The sequence below is a fragment of the Harpia harpyja genome, chromosome 4, assembly GCF_026419915.1.
Source record: "Harpia harpyja isolate bHarHar1 chromosome 4, bHarHar1 primary haplotype, whole genome shotgun sequence".
NCBI classification, from domain to species: domain Eukaryota; kingdom Metazoa; phylum Chordata; class Aves; order Accipitriformes; family Accipitridae; genus Harpia; species Harpia harpyja.
In genome coordinates, this window is record NC_068943.1 from 4,876,675 (window position 1) to 4,889,411 (window position 12,737).

Below are 12,737 nucleotides of genomic sequence, written 5' to 3' on the forward strand. Positions count from 1 at the left end.
GGCAGCTAAGCCAAGTCTCAGCCGAGAAAATTTACTGTAAATCCCCTTTACTGTAAATGTGTGCACTCCAGAATTGCTGCATGTATCCAAAGTAAACAGAGTGAACAAAGGAGACAGGATAAACACAATTCTGGTTTTGGCCAAAACTGTTTACTATTAAAGGCAGACATGCTGAATATCTGTTGGAAAAGCTAGTGAAACTAAATTAATTGACCTTACACTTATGTGAGGCCTAATTATTTTTTCATGCTACTCTCTAAGTTTGCACCACATTTAAAATTCATCTACGTACAGCAAGTACACATTCATTTCTAGTTGAACAACCATGCATTCTTAAATTCTTTAGTTCAATGAGACTGTTAGTAAACCCAGATCAGAAGTAAAGGTTAAGAGAAAGGCAGGGTGAGAAATAAGGCAGAGTGAAAAAGGAAGGCAGAATCTCTGATCTACACATTCAGAATTGCTAACCAGTACACAAAGTATACATAAAAGTAGAGATGATGTGTAAATTACAAAATATCCGCAAGCAATGCCAAAACACATTAGACTGAATTAAAAAGAAGGATGGAAGATAAAACTAACCACTTTTGGAACACAGCTTGATCACTTTTCAAAGAGATTATAAAACATACTTAAGTTCCATTCCCTCCTTTTAACAGGCAATGACCCAAGAAACTCCTTGCACGCTCTTACTCCTGTTCATCATCTGCATTCAGTTGTGGTGCACAAACAGCTTCAATATTTCCTAAGCTGAAGTGGCAATGTCCTTGAAATTAATATTCGGTTACACTTAAAATGAACACCATTCTTAAATGTCAGTTTTTTGCCCACGAGATTTTTTTTGTTCTCCTATGTTAAGTGAAAATGAAAATTCTACTTATGGCGAGATCTGTATTAAAAGCTCCAATGACAAGCCATTTGTGTTCTAGGAAGCCTCAAAATATAGCTGGTATAGCTGTATACATAAATACATATCAAAGCCTTAGGAATCATTAAACTTCATCATAAACGTGGACCTTGAAACTATTTAAAGCACTGATAAGTTCAAAATAGTTTCAAAAATATTGCTCTGTAAAGTCCACAAAGACAGATTACATTCAGCTGGAACAGAATTTAGTCTTTTTAAAATTTTTGAGGAGTTGGCGGTTGCTGCCTTCCTGCATAAGAGTTTGAAAGGAGACTTCTTGCATTTTTACTACCATTCTTCCTCCCTAAACAAGGGATGTGTGTGTCTAACTGAAGATTCCTTATTAGTACTGAAGATGACAAAGGAAGATTTTATGACCTCATCTCATTTATTGAAGAGGCAATTGAAATGCAGCACCTGAGAGCTGCTTTTCCAAAAGCTCACAATAAAGATGACAAGGTTCTGACAAGACTGCATCAAAAATGGTGAAGAAATTCTGTCTGCTTGCCATGCCACTTCAATGAAATTGGGAAAGAAGGCAAATGAAAAAAAAAAAAAAGTATTCTCTGCCAACTTTTAGTCCTCTCTCTTCCTTCCTCCTGTTCCACAAAAGCTGCAATTTCTTCCTTAATTGACACTGTAACTGTATACTTGATTGTGTGATTTGAAGTGTGTTTCTCCAAAAACAATTAATTTAAAAAACTGAGTTTGTCACATGACTAACATAGGAATGAAATCTGGAGAAGTATTTATCATGTTTAAAGGTGTCATATTTGAAGACCTAATTATAGGCCGCACCTGAAACTAGCAGTAGTTTTGCCTCATCCTCACTTAATCTCTTTCACTAAAATTTGTGATCAGAGTTGCAAAATGCTACACAACTACCTGGAAAAAAAAAAATCAAAGACATATCTTGATACAGGATTATGAGTTTATATAAGTTTTGCCGAGGATCCTACTGTGCAAAGCTAAACTCAAAATTTAAAATTAAGGTTCAATATACTTACCTGTGAAAAGGAAGAAGATCAAAACCATGATCATGGTATAACCAAAATATAAAATGGTGCTAGCTGTTCCTGTGATTTGCAGTTTAGAAAAAAAATAATGTATTGCATATATTAGGAAATAAACTGCAGTGAAACCGCTAGTGAGAAATGAACGCCACTGCCAGTGATAGTCCTAGAAGGGGTGGGGGAAAAAAAAAAAACAACCAACCATGAGTAATATTTCATAGACCTCTAACGCACTGACCCTATTACTGAATGCAGAGCTACTTTTTCGATTATCACTTTATCCAAAAGTGAGTTTTTATAGTTTTTATCTACAGGAAAAAACCTATATATAACCAACACTGCTTTAACGACACCATTCACAATTAGAGATAAGACACCTAAATATCAATATCAAATAGGCAAAAACCAAAAAACCCAAATAAGCCAGACCTACGATTGCCAGCCACAGAGATTTTTTTTTCCCAAGGCTGAGCATGTCCAAAATGCACTTTGATTGAACAAAGTTAATGGATTAGTTTAGCGTCTTCAGAAAACAGGGAGTTAGAGTCTAAAGATGAGATACCTGACTTAGCGGTACTCAGTGCAGTGTTTTATTATTTGTTACAAGTTTTGCCAAAAGCAGTCCGCTTCACTTCTGCTTCACATTTTAAAGACATGGTTTAAGGACATCTAGTAACGGTCTTTACGTTGAGTTCTGGAATACTTATTTCCAATTACAAAAGCCTTAAAATTTTTTTGAAGCATCCTTAAAACAACGTTAAGTATGAATACTGAAGAATATTTCTTACCTCTGCACATAGATGGAAGTAGCAGAGCAATATTGTGGCCTCAGAACATGTAATAACCAAAATAATGAATACCAAAAACAGGAATCCAAACATGTAATACATCTGGTGAGACCTATAAAAGGGAGTTTTAAAAAAATAGATTTAAAATGGACACTGTGCTAATAGTATTTCTTCATATGCAGTAATAACACCTTCACCTTAAGTATTCCCCTTCCTACTGAGGTACTGTCAGTTGTGTGGCCATACAATTGGCTAATTTTTTTCTAACTGATGAATAGGAGCCTCGGTAGCTCAGTCTGAAAACAGCAAGAAAGCAAGCCCAAAGCATGGTCCTGGTTGGGATTTTAGGGAAAGAACTGACTAGACATGAGTGAAATCACAGTTCTAGTGAAGTCAGCGTGACCTCTTCCACTGACTTCAGCAGAACTTGGATTTCACCTCACATTTCAATCAAAGAGGCAGAGCCGCAAAATAACAAGAAATGTCAAATGCTGTAGCTGTCTACATTGGGTAGAGGCACCTATTCAAGGTTCAGAAACAGTTTAACGAGATCCAATAACTAAATTGTGCCAGAAGGAAGACAAATCCCTCACAGTAGATTAGTTTGTCAGTGTGCTATGAGCTCACATCAGAATTCACTTACACTGGACTAGTCTTTGGTGCTGTATTTTTGAAAAGAATTACTCTCTGATGCCTTTATAAAGATTTCATAAAATTTGTTTTTGTTTCTCCCCCCCGCCCCACCCAGGAGTAGTAATACTTTTCTAGCCCAACAACAGCTACAAAACCCCCCTCAAGTCAATTTTAATATACTTACTACTCTCAAGTTATATGCCATATGTCAGCTTCAGAGCCACTTCCACATGAAGTTAGAGAAGTAGCATGAGAAAACTAGCTATTTGAATATTGTAGGTCAGCTGTAAATTGCTAAGCATATCACAGCCACTTCCCTACACACCTCGACAAGCAAAACAGGCACTGAATATCGTCTAAACCACAAGGCGTTAAAAAGATGTTAACGTTTAAATTTTTATTGAACCAGTATTCTGGTAACTTTGCATCACCAAAAAATCAGTCAAAGCATCTTGAAGAAAAAAACTTTCACAAAGAAATTATCACCTTTTATGACAGAGAAAATTCAAATAGATTGTGGTTAACTTACCAAATACTATTGAGAATAAAGAACAACTGTATAAAGATACATCCAAAAGGCAGAATCCCTCCCATGATAATGCCAGGTAATGGCTTTGTATAGAATGATTGCTCAGGAATCTGACGAGGAATTTGATTTGTGCGAACAGGGTGTTCAATAGCCTTTAAACAAAAATAAGAAAATGCTAAATAAATAACGTCAAACTACAGCACCACCTTTTTGCTTTCTTTTTGAAATGAGTGGTAGCAAAAGTCTACTATTTGTTTTGAGCATGCGTATACCCAACTACCCCTAACTACATCTGCTTTCGCTACCAGCCGAGCTACCAACATTTGCTAGGCAAACAAGCTAAAAGACAACTCTTATTGAAAACATAGCAACAGATATTTTGGACTTCCCTTTTTATGATTACCTATCTATGATCTGTTACAGAGCCTGAGCTGATTTCTCACTTTTCAGCTGGGGTGTAGTGGTGGTGCAGACTCTTTCCTTCCCCTTCTAAAAATCCCTGTTGTTTTTCAGGATTTACTCCAAGAATCACATTAGGGTAAACTTACAAACTGAGAAGATTCAATCTGGCAATTAAATCCTAATTTGAGATGCATGCATAGATCTGCATGGCAGGAGAAAAAATTTAAGGCAGATAAATGCATACTTTGCCATCTTTCCCCTTTCATAAACATTACATCAAGAGTATCAATAGATACTTGCTAGGTGCTTGCTTTGTGATTCGATTTTAACATATTTGTGACACCTGTCACGTTGCCTTATAGTTTATCAAATTCTCCTTTCTTAAAGGAACTGCCTCTGTACAATGCAGGGGAGGGTTGCTGGAATTTCAACATGGTTGTCAGAAAAAACCACTGAATTTTGGTTCAGGAAACGAGATAACTATAATCGACTTTAAAAGTGCCTTCTAAGATACTTAAATATTCTCTGAAAGTATTACATCAGAGCTACAGAGAGCTGGGACTCTGGCTTTCTGTACAGGAAAAACCACAAAAACATCTGAACTTACAGATCTTTAAGTTTGTGGGGCACAGTAAACCACTTTTTAAACAAAAAGAGAAGAACAGATTTCATTATTTAAGAAGGTTTGGTCACCAGTGTCACACAGAGCCCTCATATAAATAAGCAAAGGCAATCCGTTTAGGAGTAAGTGATAACCATTTACAGAACACTCAGACAAAGAAATTTCACAAGAACTCTAGCAATTTCATCAGAAATATCCTCAGTGTAGAGGGCAGACAGGAACAAAAAACATAGGGGAAAACCAGAAACGTGTAAATTGCTTTCCCTTATGCTTGGCTGGGCCAACTAATTTTTTTAGTAATGAAAGAGAGGCTAATTAAAATAAAAATGCCCAAATCACTGCTTTATCTGGAGCAGTCACTCAAATACAATGATAACCCTAATTGTTGCAGAGAAATATCACCACCAACAACCAATTGAATATCAAAGTCTTGGAATCCCAAGATCGGATATCTAATGCAGCTCTAAAGTAACTGAACAGAACTGGAGCTGACAATGCAACTAGCTTAGGTGCTACCTCAGTCATAGTCTATAAAGTGAAAAAAAAAAAAAACATGTATATATATGCGTATACACAGACTTACAAAACAGCTTCTCAAAACCACTTACGTTTTTCTTAAAACCAAAATAGGCACCAATAAACGTCAGCGGTACAGATATGCAAAACCAGAGTGCCAAAATAGCAACCAAAGTACCAAACGGAATAGCTGCTGAAGAGCCTTCTCCCCAGAGAATGAGGTTCATGATAAAAAAATCTGCAAATACAATTCTGAAAAATACATAACACACTTAAAACACAGAAATACTCCTTAATATTTAATAATGTTAACAAAACAATAGCACTGCATTAAGATTTTCATGTAAATCTTTGTTAAAACCAAATGACACACACAAAATATCAAAATGAAGAGGTCAAACAAGCAATTCTTTGTTAATCTAGTGGGACTGAACTCCAGCAGGAGCTGACGTTCCAACTAAGCAATTTCAAATATATGCTTGTCTTAACTATACTTCAGGGTAAGACTGCTTGCTGTGATTAAGTAGAAAAATTTATCACAGTGGTTATACAGTATATGACACTATATAAGACCAACTACAGTGTGGTCAGAGAAACAGCCTAGAGAGTAAAAGAAAGCAATAAAAAAAGTGTGCCTGTCTAAAACTTACTACTATCATAATGCTCTTTCTTAAATCAACCTTTTCATGTAATGTGAATAAACAAATGCTTACAAAGAAAAAAAAAAAACCAACAACCTAAGGATGATATGCCATTAACGTATTCATCTTTGTCAAAAGTGCCGTGAAATTCTTGTAGCTTCTGGAATAAAGGGACAATGTAATAAGATTTACTTGTATAGCTGAAACTTAAAAATTAGCTATGCATGTGAGAGAACCAATTTAATTCTTTTAATCATGGTGATATTCTCAACTTACCCAGGACAAAGGAATGATGTCAGCAGGACATTTGTTTTCCATTTCTCACCTCCAAATGCTGTATTAAAACATTTGACAGTCATCAAAACATGCATTAAGCTCACAACTATTAATTTTCCAGTCCATTTACCTGTTACACTTTGGTTGCAAATACTCAGACATTGTGCTATCATGCCCAAGTTTCAAACACTAAACTAAATCTTCAGCAATAAAACTGAATTCCCTCATCATATTGCTTAATCACAGAGCTTCAAAGCAAAGAAAAATCTCAGACCAAGGTCAGGAAAAGTATCCAACTCAATAAGATGGGTCTCTGACCACTTTATCTGCTCAAAGGAGGAAGCAGATTTACAGTACTTTTAAGTCTTTAAAAAAACAGTTTAAACCTGGAGTGATTAAGAAGTTTAAGCTTTCTAGCATTTGACTGCAGGTTTCAGTAAGAAAAAAACACATAAATACATGAAAAGTAAGCTTAACAGTTTTCTTGAAATAATTCTTTCTACAAATCTTACAAGAAAGTCAGGACCAACACACTTACAGGAAGTAGTGATGTCCTCTTGAGTCTTAATAGCATTAATAACATTGGTGATACCAAAAGACCAAAGATAGCTTTATTAAGAAAATCTTTATGAATTTGCACTATGCTGATAAAAATTTTAGTCAGCATACTTTCAATTGAAAATATCCTGCTGGAATTCAGTGAAGCTGACAATTTAATCTGAGCAGTGCCATAATGACATGCTGCTTTACTTCAAGAGTCAGAAGTGATTATGGTTAAGAGCGATTTTAATTAAGTTTCTATTTCTTCATAAAATCTTGGTAGAACATGGGACCAGTTATTAAGATTAACCATTTAATTTCAACTCAGGTTTCACTTTTTAAATGCAATGTTGAAAAAACAAAACTTTCAGAACTGGATATCCATTTCAGCTGCATTTTGGTTTATGTTTCACATTACTTTATTTGTATACTATCAGGAGAAACATTCATGTTTACATGCTCTATACAGGGTATGGACCACCTCGTCTTATAACAAGGATATCTCCGGATCAGTCACTCGCTGTCTTAGTAGTTAAACACAGTATTCAAGTATCAACTAAATGATTCCCAAGAAGTATAATATGAAATGTAATTATTATTAGCTATATCTCCACCAAAGATACAGGATTCAACTTACCATCAAATACACGTCAAAATATCCTTCAAAACACATAATATACAGCATGATATAAAGAATAATTCTGTCCTCAATTATGCTCTTAGTCCTAAAGTCTCCTTCCATTTAAGTCTAATTGGCTTGAAGATTAGGAAAAGGAATAGTTCACTGTCACATCACTACACTGTGGAAAAACTCCTTACAAAATACAAACTCTCTTTCCCCAACGGTTCTCCCCACATGAAAATTACAAAATGGTTAGAAGAAAGAACTCCAATGCCTACTGTCAGGCTGAAGTTCAGAAATAAACTCCTTCTCTAGCCCTGTATGTTCAGAACTAAAATAGTCCAAAAGATCCACCTCGCTCAGTCATAAAGAGTCTTTTACCTTGAGTAAGGCAATTAAAGCAAGCTCTGTGTGGAATGGCATGCTTCACCTTAAAATACACCAGAGGGTACAGGGGCAAAGCGTTTGAGGTCAGTAGGCAGGCCTTGAAACAATAGCTGGGATCAGTGAAGGACAACAGTATCAACTAACTACTGTCAGGTGCCCAAACACCACTGGGTTGATCTCTACAACTACAGAACACCTAATAATCCTTCCCCCTGCGCCCCTACCACAGTCTGATAAGCACCATTCTCCCAAAGATCAAGGAACTAGCTAAAAAAGAGGTGACATATCATAGGCATGCAAGAACAGAGGTTCATGATCTGGGGGAAGAAAAAAAAAAAGTTACCAAGCAACATCGATGGCTAAAACTAAATGCAAGTTATCACCGCGCCCCCCAACTGTAGGAAACAGAAGTACGAAACTGTCTGATGTAATGAGCTTAGTACTAGTAAAATGGAATTTGCTTCCCAATTCCATAAATACGTAGCAGCAAGACCAATTCAGGGTCTTTAGGCACGATCACATCAAAACCAATGTAACCACGTCAGTGCTCTATATGTGTTTTCCGTTGTTAAGGTAAGTACATTTCTCCAACTTGCCCTGAGGGAAATTACAAACAGTACTACAAAACAAAAACCAGCTCTGTGATGATAATTTACTTTAATGAACTTAAGCCTTGTCATTTTAAATAACTTTTACTCACATTTGTAGAATCTGGCAGCAACATAACCGGCTGGAGTTCCAAGCAGTACCCACAAAACTACAGCACAGGTCATTAGAGCTCCCCGGTTAGCAGGTGACAAAAATCCCAGGCAAGCAAAAACTATGAAGCAGAGATGCACAATTTTAGAAAGTAACTATACATTTGACTTAAAGCCAGTACATCAGTTATCTTAAAATCTGTGTGTACTATGTTGCATGTCTATTATATCAGCTCAGCTGTTCCTAACACAAAGACTTTTAAGAAATTTCTAGACAAAAACTGAAACTGCTATTTTTACTAGTACCATGCAATTAGCAGTGAAACATCATCTGTACTCAACTAACTCCTCCCCACTTTATTACTTACACAGGGTAACAAAAGTCATTATTAAGATCTGTGTGCCAGAGCCTAGAAAAACGGACAACAGCATTCCTTTTCTTGGGGGCCTGAAAATATCACCATGAACCAGCTTCCAGCCAAATTCTTCTTGAGCATCTTCCTGTAAAGTAAATACACCTATTTTAATACAATAGATTGCCATTTAAATAGTCTGTTACAGAAATACATTTAGCTGAAAAAATTACATTCCAAATAAATTTTAGGGGGTACATTTTAGACTTACAGTGGAATCCATCTGATTGTATCTTGCAATGTCTTTATGCAGTGTCCTCAACATAATCATAGCTACCATTCCAGACAGAAAGAGGACAATCACCAAAGAATTCATAATACTGAATTAAAAAAAAAAAAAAAAAAACATCATTCAAATTGCAATGTAAACACTTCAATACAGTACACTTGAAGACAAACTTTCTTCTCACCTAAACCACTGAATGTGAGTGTGAGGCATGGATTCCAAAATATAATCCCATCTTGATGCCCACCTTATACTTTTTTCTTCCTGAAAGAGTAAACACATCAGTTTCAGATATAGTCAGTATCCAACTTGTAAATTTACAAGTTGATGTTCGTGCAATCTTAAATCTCATGACAAATCAGAAATTTCATGTTGCATGCCTTAAAGGGAATAGTTTAATAATAGCTACCTAAAACAAACATAAGATTTGACCATAGAATCTAAACCAAAATATTTTCTGAATAGTATTGAGCACCCATGTCTTCTTAAGACATAAAGGGCAATCAAATTAATTTAATTGTGATTCCTCCCTTGAAGAATTACAGTAACTCATCTGGAATTCAAATGACTAGCAGAATAATGTAAGAACATGCTTTTTTTAGTGTAAGTCAGCACCACAGACATTGAGAAACTAAGCTCTGCTATATAGTCTCCTATATAATATTCCACTTTCTAGATGGTGCTTTGTCCAAATTATCCTTTGCTTTCCTACAACCTCGTTTCAGTACCAACTACCAATCCAGTTACATTCAGCTTATACTGCAAGACAGATGGGGAGACAATACTACAGAACTTACATTGTTAGTACAGGGAAACAAATTATTCCTTCAGGCATTTCAGCAGATTATACTTATTCAGACTGAACATTCACTGGTCAGAAACACTTCAAAAAGAGCATTTCTTTATTTTATTTTGCAGAGTAAACATGAAAAAAGGAATAAACAGTGCTGATCAACCTGAAGATTGCTACTAAACAAACCACAAACACTAGCATCAATTAATAAAAATGGCTAGGTGTCTTTTTGACAGGATGTTACGTCAGTATTTTGTAACATACAAGAACAAGAGTGCTTTCCAGTAAAGACAGTTTTTGAAAATATAAAAACCAGTCAGTGGGTTAAAAAATTTAGCCAAGATCAAATAACTAGGTCACTGAGGTAATAAAACTAGGTCTCAAAGCAAGCAACAAGTTTCTAAACCAGTATCAACGATTCTAGGACAGAATTGCATTTTTCCCCATACCTACACTGCCTTTTTTCTATCTTCCTGAGATGACCTGATCTGCCAACCAGATGGAATTTCAGAAGACTACCTCCCAGTGATGTAACATTGTGCACAGGACAGTAACACACACACAGCTGGGCATGTCATTTTTTAAAGAGAAACAATATAATAGCATGAAGCTAAGGTCATTCTTAATTACTAACTTCTCACAGGTTTCCAGAAGTACTTGCTTTTCAGTATATAAATTAATTTCAGCATCATAACTGATATAATTTCTCAAAATTAATTATTAAGTCATACATAATATAACACCTTCTGAATACTCTTCTTATACCATTTATTGTATTTTGAACTTTACCATGTAATCCAGTACATTACTACAGTAAAGAACAATCATGGTAAGTCTACAAACAGTGCTATAGCAGGTTATAAGATAAAAGGAGTTCATGCCTCAGAAACTGTGGCAATGTAACGATACTGTAAGATCACTGCTTTACTGTGTACTTCTTATGACAGTGGCAGTGGATCCCACATCCTAACTCAACGCTACCCTCCAAGTAACTTTAAAGATCAACTATTTAGTCTCCATGTCACTACAGTTGAACTGAATCCTACAGCAGGCTTTAACTCTAGAATTAAGAAAGATACATGAACAGCTTTGATATAACAATGGCCTATCATTTTGAAAGACACCACTGACCTTGCAATCAGAACAAGAAAAAAGTTAAACAAAAATAAAAATTGCCTTATTGCTATTTTTTAATCTATTAATTACCAAGATTTTGATTAAAGTCTATAACAAAAAAAAAAAAAAAAATGGACTCCTTCATATCCAGAAGAATCACAGAATTATTGAGGTTGAAAACATGAACTGCTGTGTGTGAGCTACCCCCTCAGTACACACACAAGAGTCAAGAAATCCAATTTGTTATAATCTGCACTCTTTTTAGCAAGTCACTTGCATTTTGCGGTCTTAGACTAATAGGGAAACAGTTTGGGAAAGAGTTGGAAACAGTTCATCCTGCAAACTCCATTTAAAAAAAAAAAAAAAAAAAAATCTTTCTTGCTTATCACCAGAATGAGACATATTCAAGTATCACTGCTCCCTGCAGCTGCCTGATATACTGCTCTTCTGCTTTTAAATTGAGAATAGAGGAACAAAGAATACCAGCTTCCTACGCTTTTGCAGATTTCCACTGAAGACCTTGGAGAGAAAGCTTTTGCAAGCAGGAATGCAGAAAATTATCAGCTTCAACCTACCTACAACAGTAATTTGCTGAAACTTACAATTTCTCAGACTTAAGAGCTTGGATTGAAAAATAATCTGCCAGACAACCTAGATAAACACGGAAAGTGTGATTCTTTTAAAAAACACATATGCATTTGACATTCAGTGGGTGTGGGGTGGTATGCAAAATTGTAAAGAGTGTGGTGAAACCCCAAGCCATCTCTGACATTCCAGTTCAAATGAAGTTTTAAACCCACAAATTTACTATTCTGAGATAATTTTAGTTGTCCATCTTTAAAATTCAGAGTATTCATGCCTGATTTTAAGATGTAACTACCACAGAAAGCTTAGTACTCACTTGAAAAGAAACTGAGTATGTGTAAGCAATTTTGACTTCTCCGTTAGCCTTATTACTTATATCCATAGGTACTCCTGAGCAATCAGGGTTGTCTGGATGAGTATGCTTGTAACTGTGGGAATTAAAAACACAGAATGAAAGCTGCTTGATTGACAACACTCTTAAGAAAGAATTCATTCATCTTACAAATGCATCAGTTTCATCCAGGATTCTTCCCTTAAATATAAACATTGTTCTTAATGCCTCATAAATTTCAGAACTCATAAGGAATGTATCATAATCACAGGACTTTTTGATACTTGAACTTTTTAAACAAAAGTTGTCTCTTCTAAGAAGAAAACTATGGAGAACACAGTCTTTAAAGCAGAGCACCAAAAATTAAAGAAGTCCAAGTACTGCTGAGAACCTCCAAAACACTCAAAAAGTTACAACAGAATTACTAACTTCTATCAGAAAAAAAATACTTTCATCATGATGCTGGACCAATAATGCAACAAGCTCAGTTACACCAAGAATACAAATGAAAGACAAGAGGCTAAGAAACAATAAAACAGACATCAGTTGTGCAAAAGCCACATAGACACCAGAACAACAGATGAAATCATTCCATTCAACAGGTGAAATCATTCCATTCAAATCCTGACTGCTGAAGAGATCAAACATTGCACTCCGATTACTCCTGCATCAGGCAACAGTGGTCTATTCCATCACAAG

The 12,737-nt window shown here is 35.6% G+C and overlaps 1 protein-coding gene across 1 annotated transcript in view; it reads right to left on the minus strand.

Moving 5' to 3' along the window:
* Nucleotides 1-12,737, minus strand: part of TM9SF2 (transmembrane 9 superfamily member 2) — a 29,471-nt gene that overhangs the window by 3,554 nt on the left and 13,180 nt on the right. The window contains exons 7-16 of the mRNA XM_052785706.1: nt 12,024-12,135; nt 9,398-9,477; nt 9,199-9,307; nt 8,943-9,075; nt 8,577-8,696; nt 6,328-6,385; nt 5,503-5,662; nt 3,871-4,022; nt 2,709-2,820; nt 1,915-2,086 (exon numbers count right to left, since the gene is read on the minus strand). Coding sequence (XP_052641666.1) covers nt 1,915-2,086; nt 2,709-2,820; nt 3,871-4,022; nt 5,503-5,662; nt 6,328-6,385; nt 8,577-8,696; nt 8,943-9,075; nt 9,199-9,307; nt 9,398-9,477; nt 12,024-12,135 — 1,208 coding nt within the window. The remainder of the gene's footprint in view (nt 1-1,914; nt 2,087-2,708; nt 2,821-3,870; nt 4,023-5,502; nt 5,663-6,327; nt 6,386-8,576; nt 8,697-8,942; nt 9,076-9,198; nt 9,308-9,397; nt 9,478-12,023; nt 12,136-12,737) is intronic.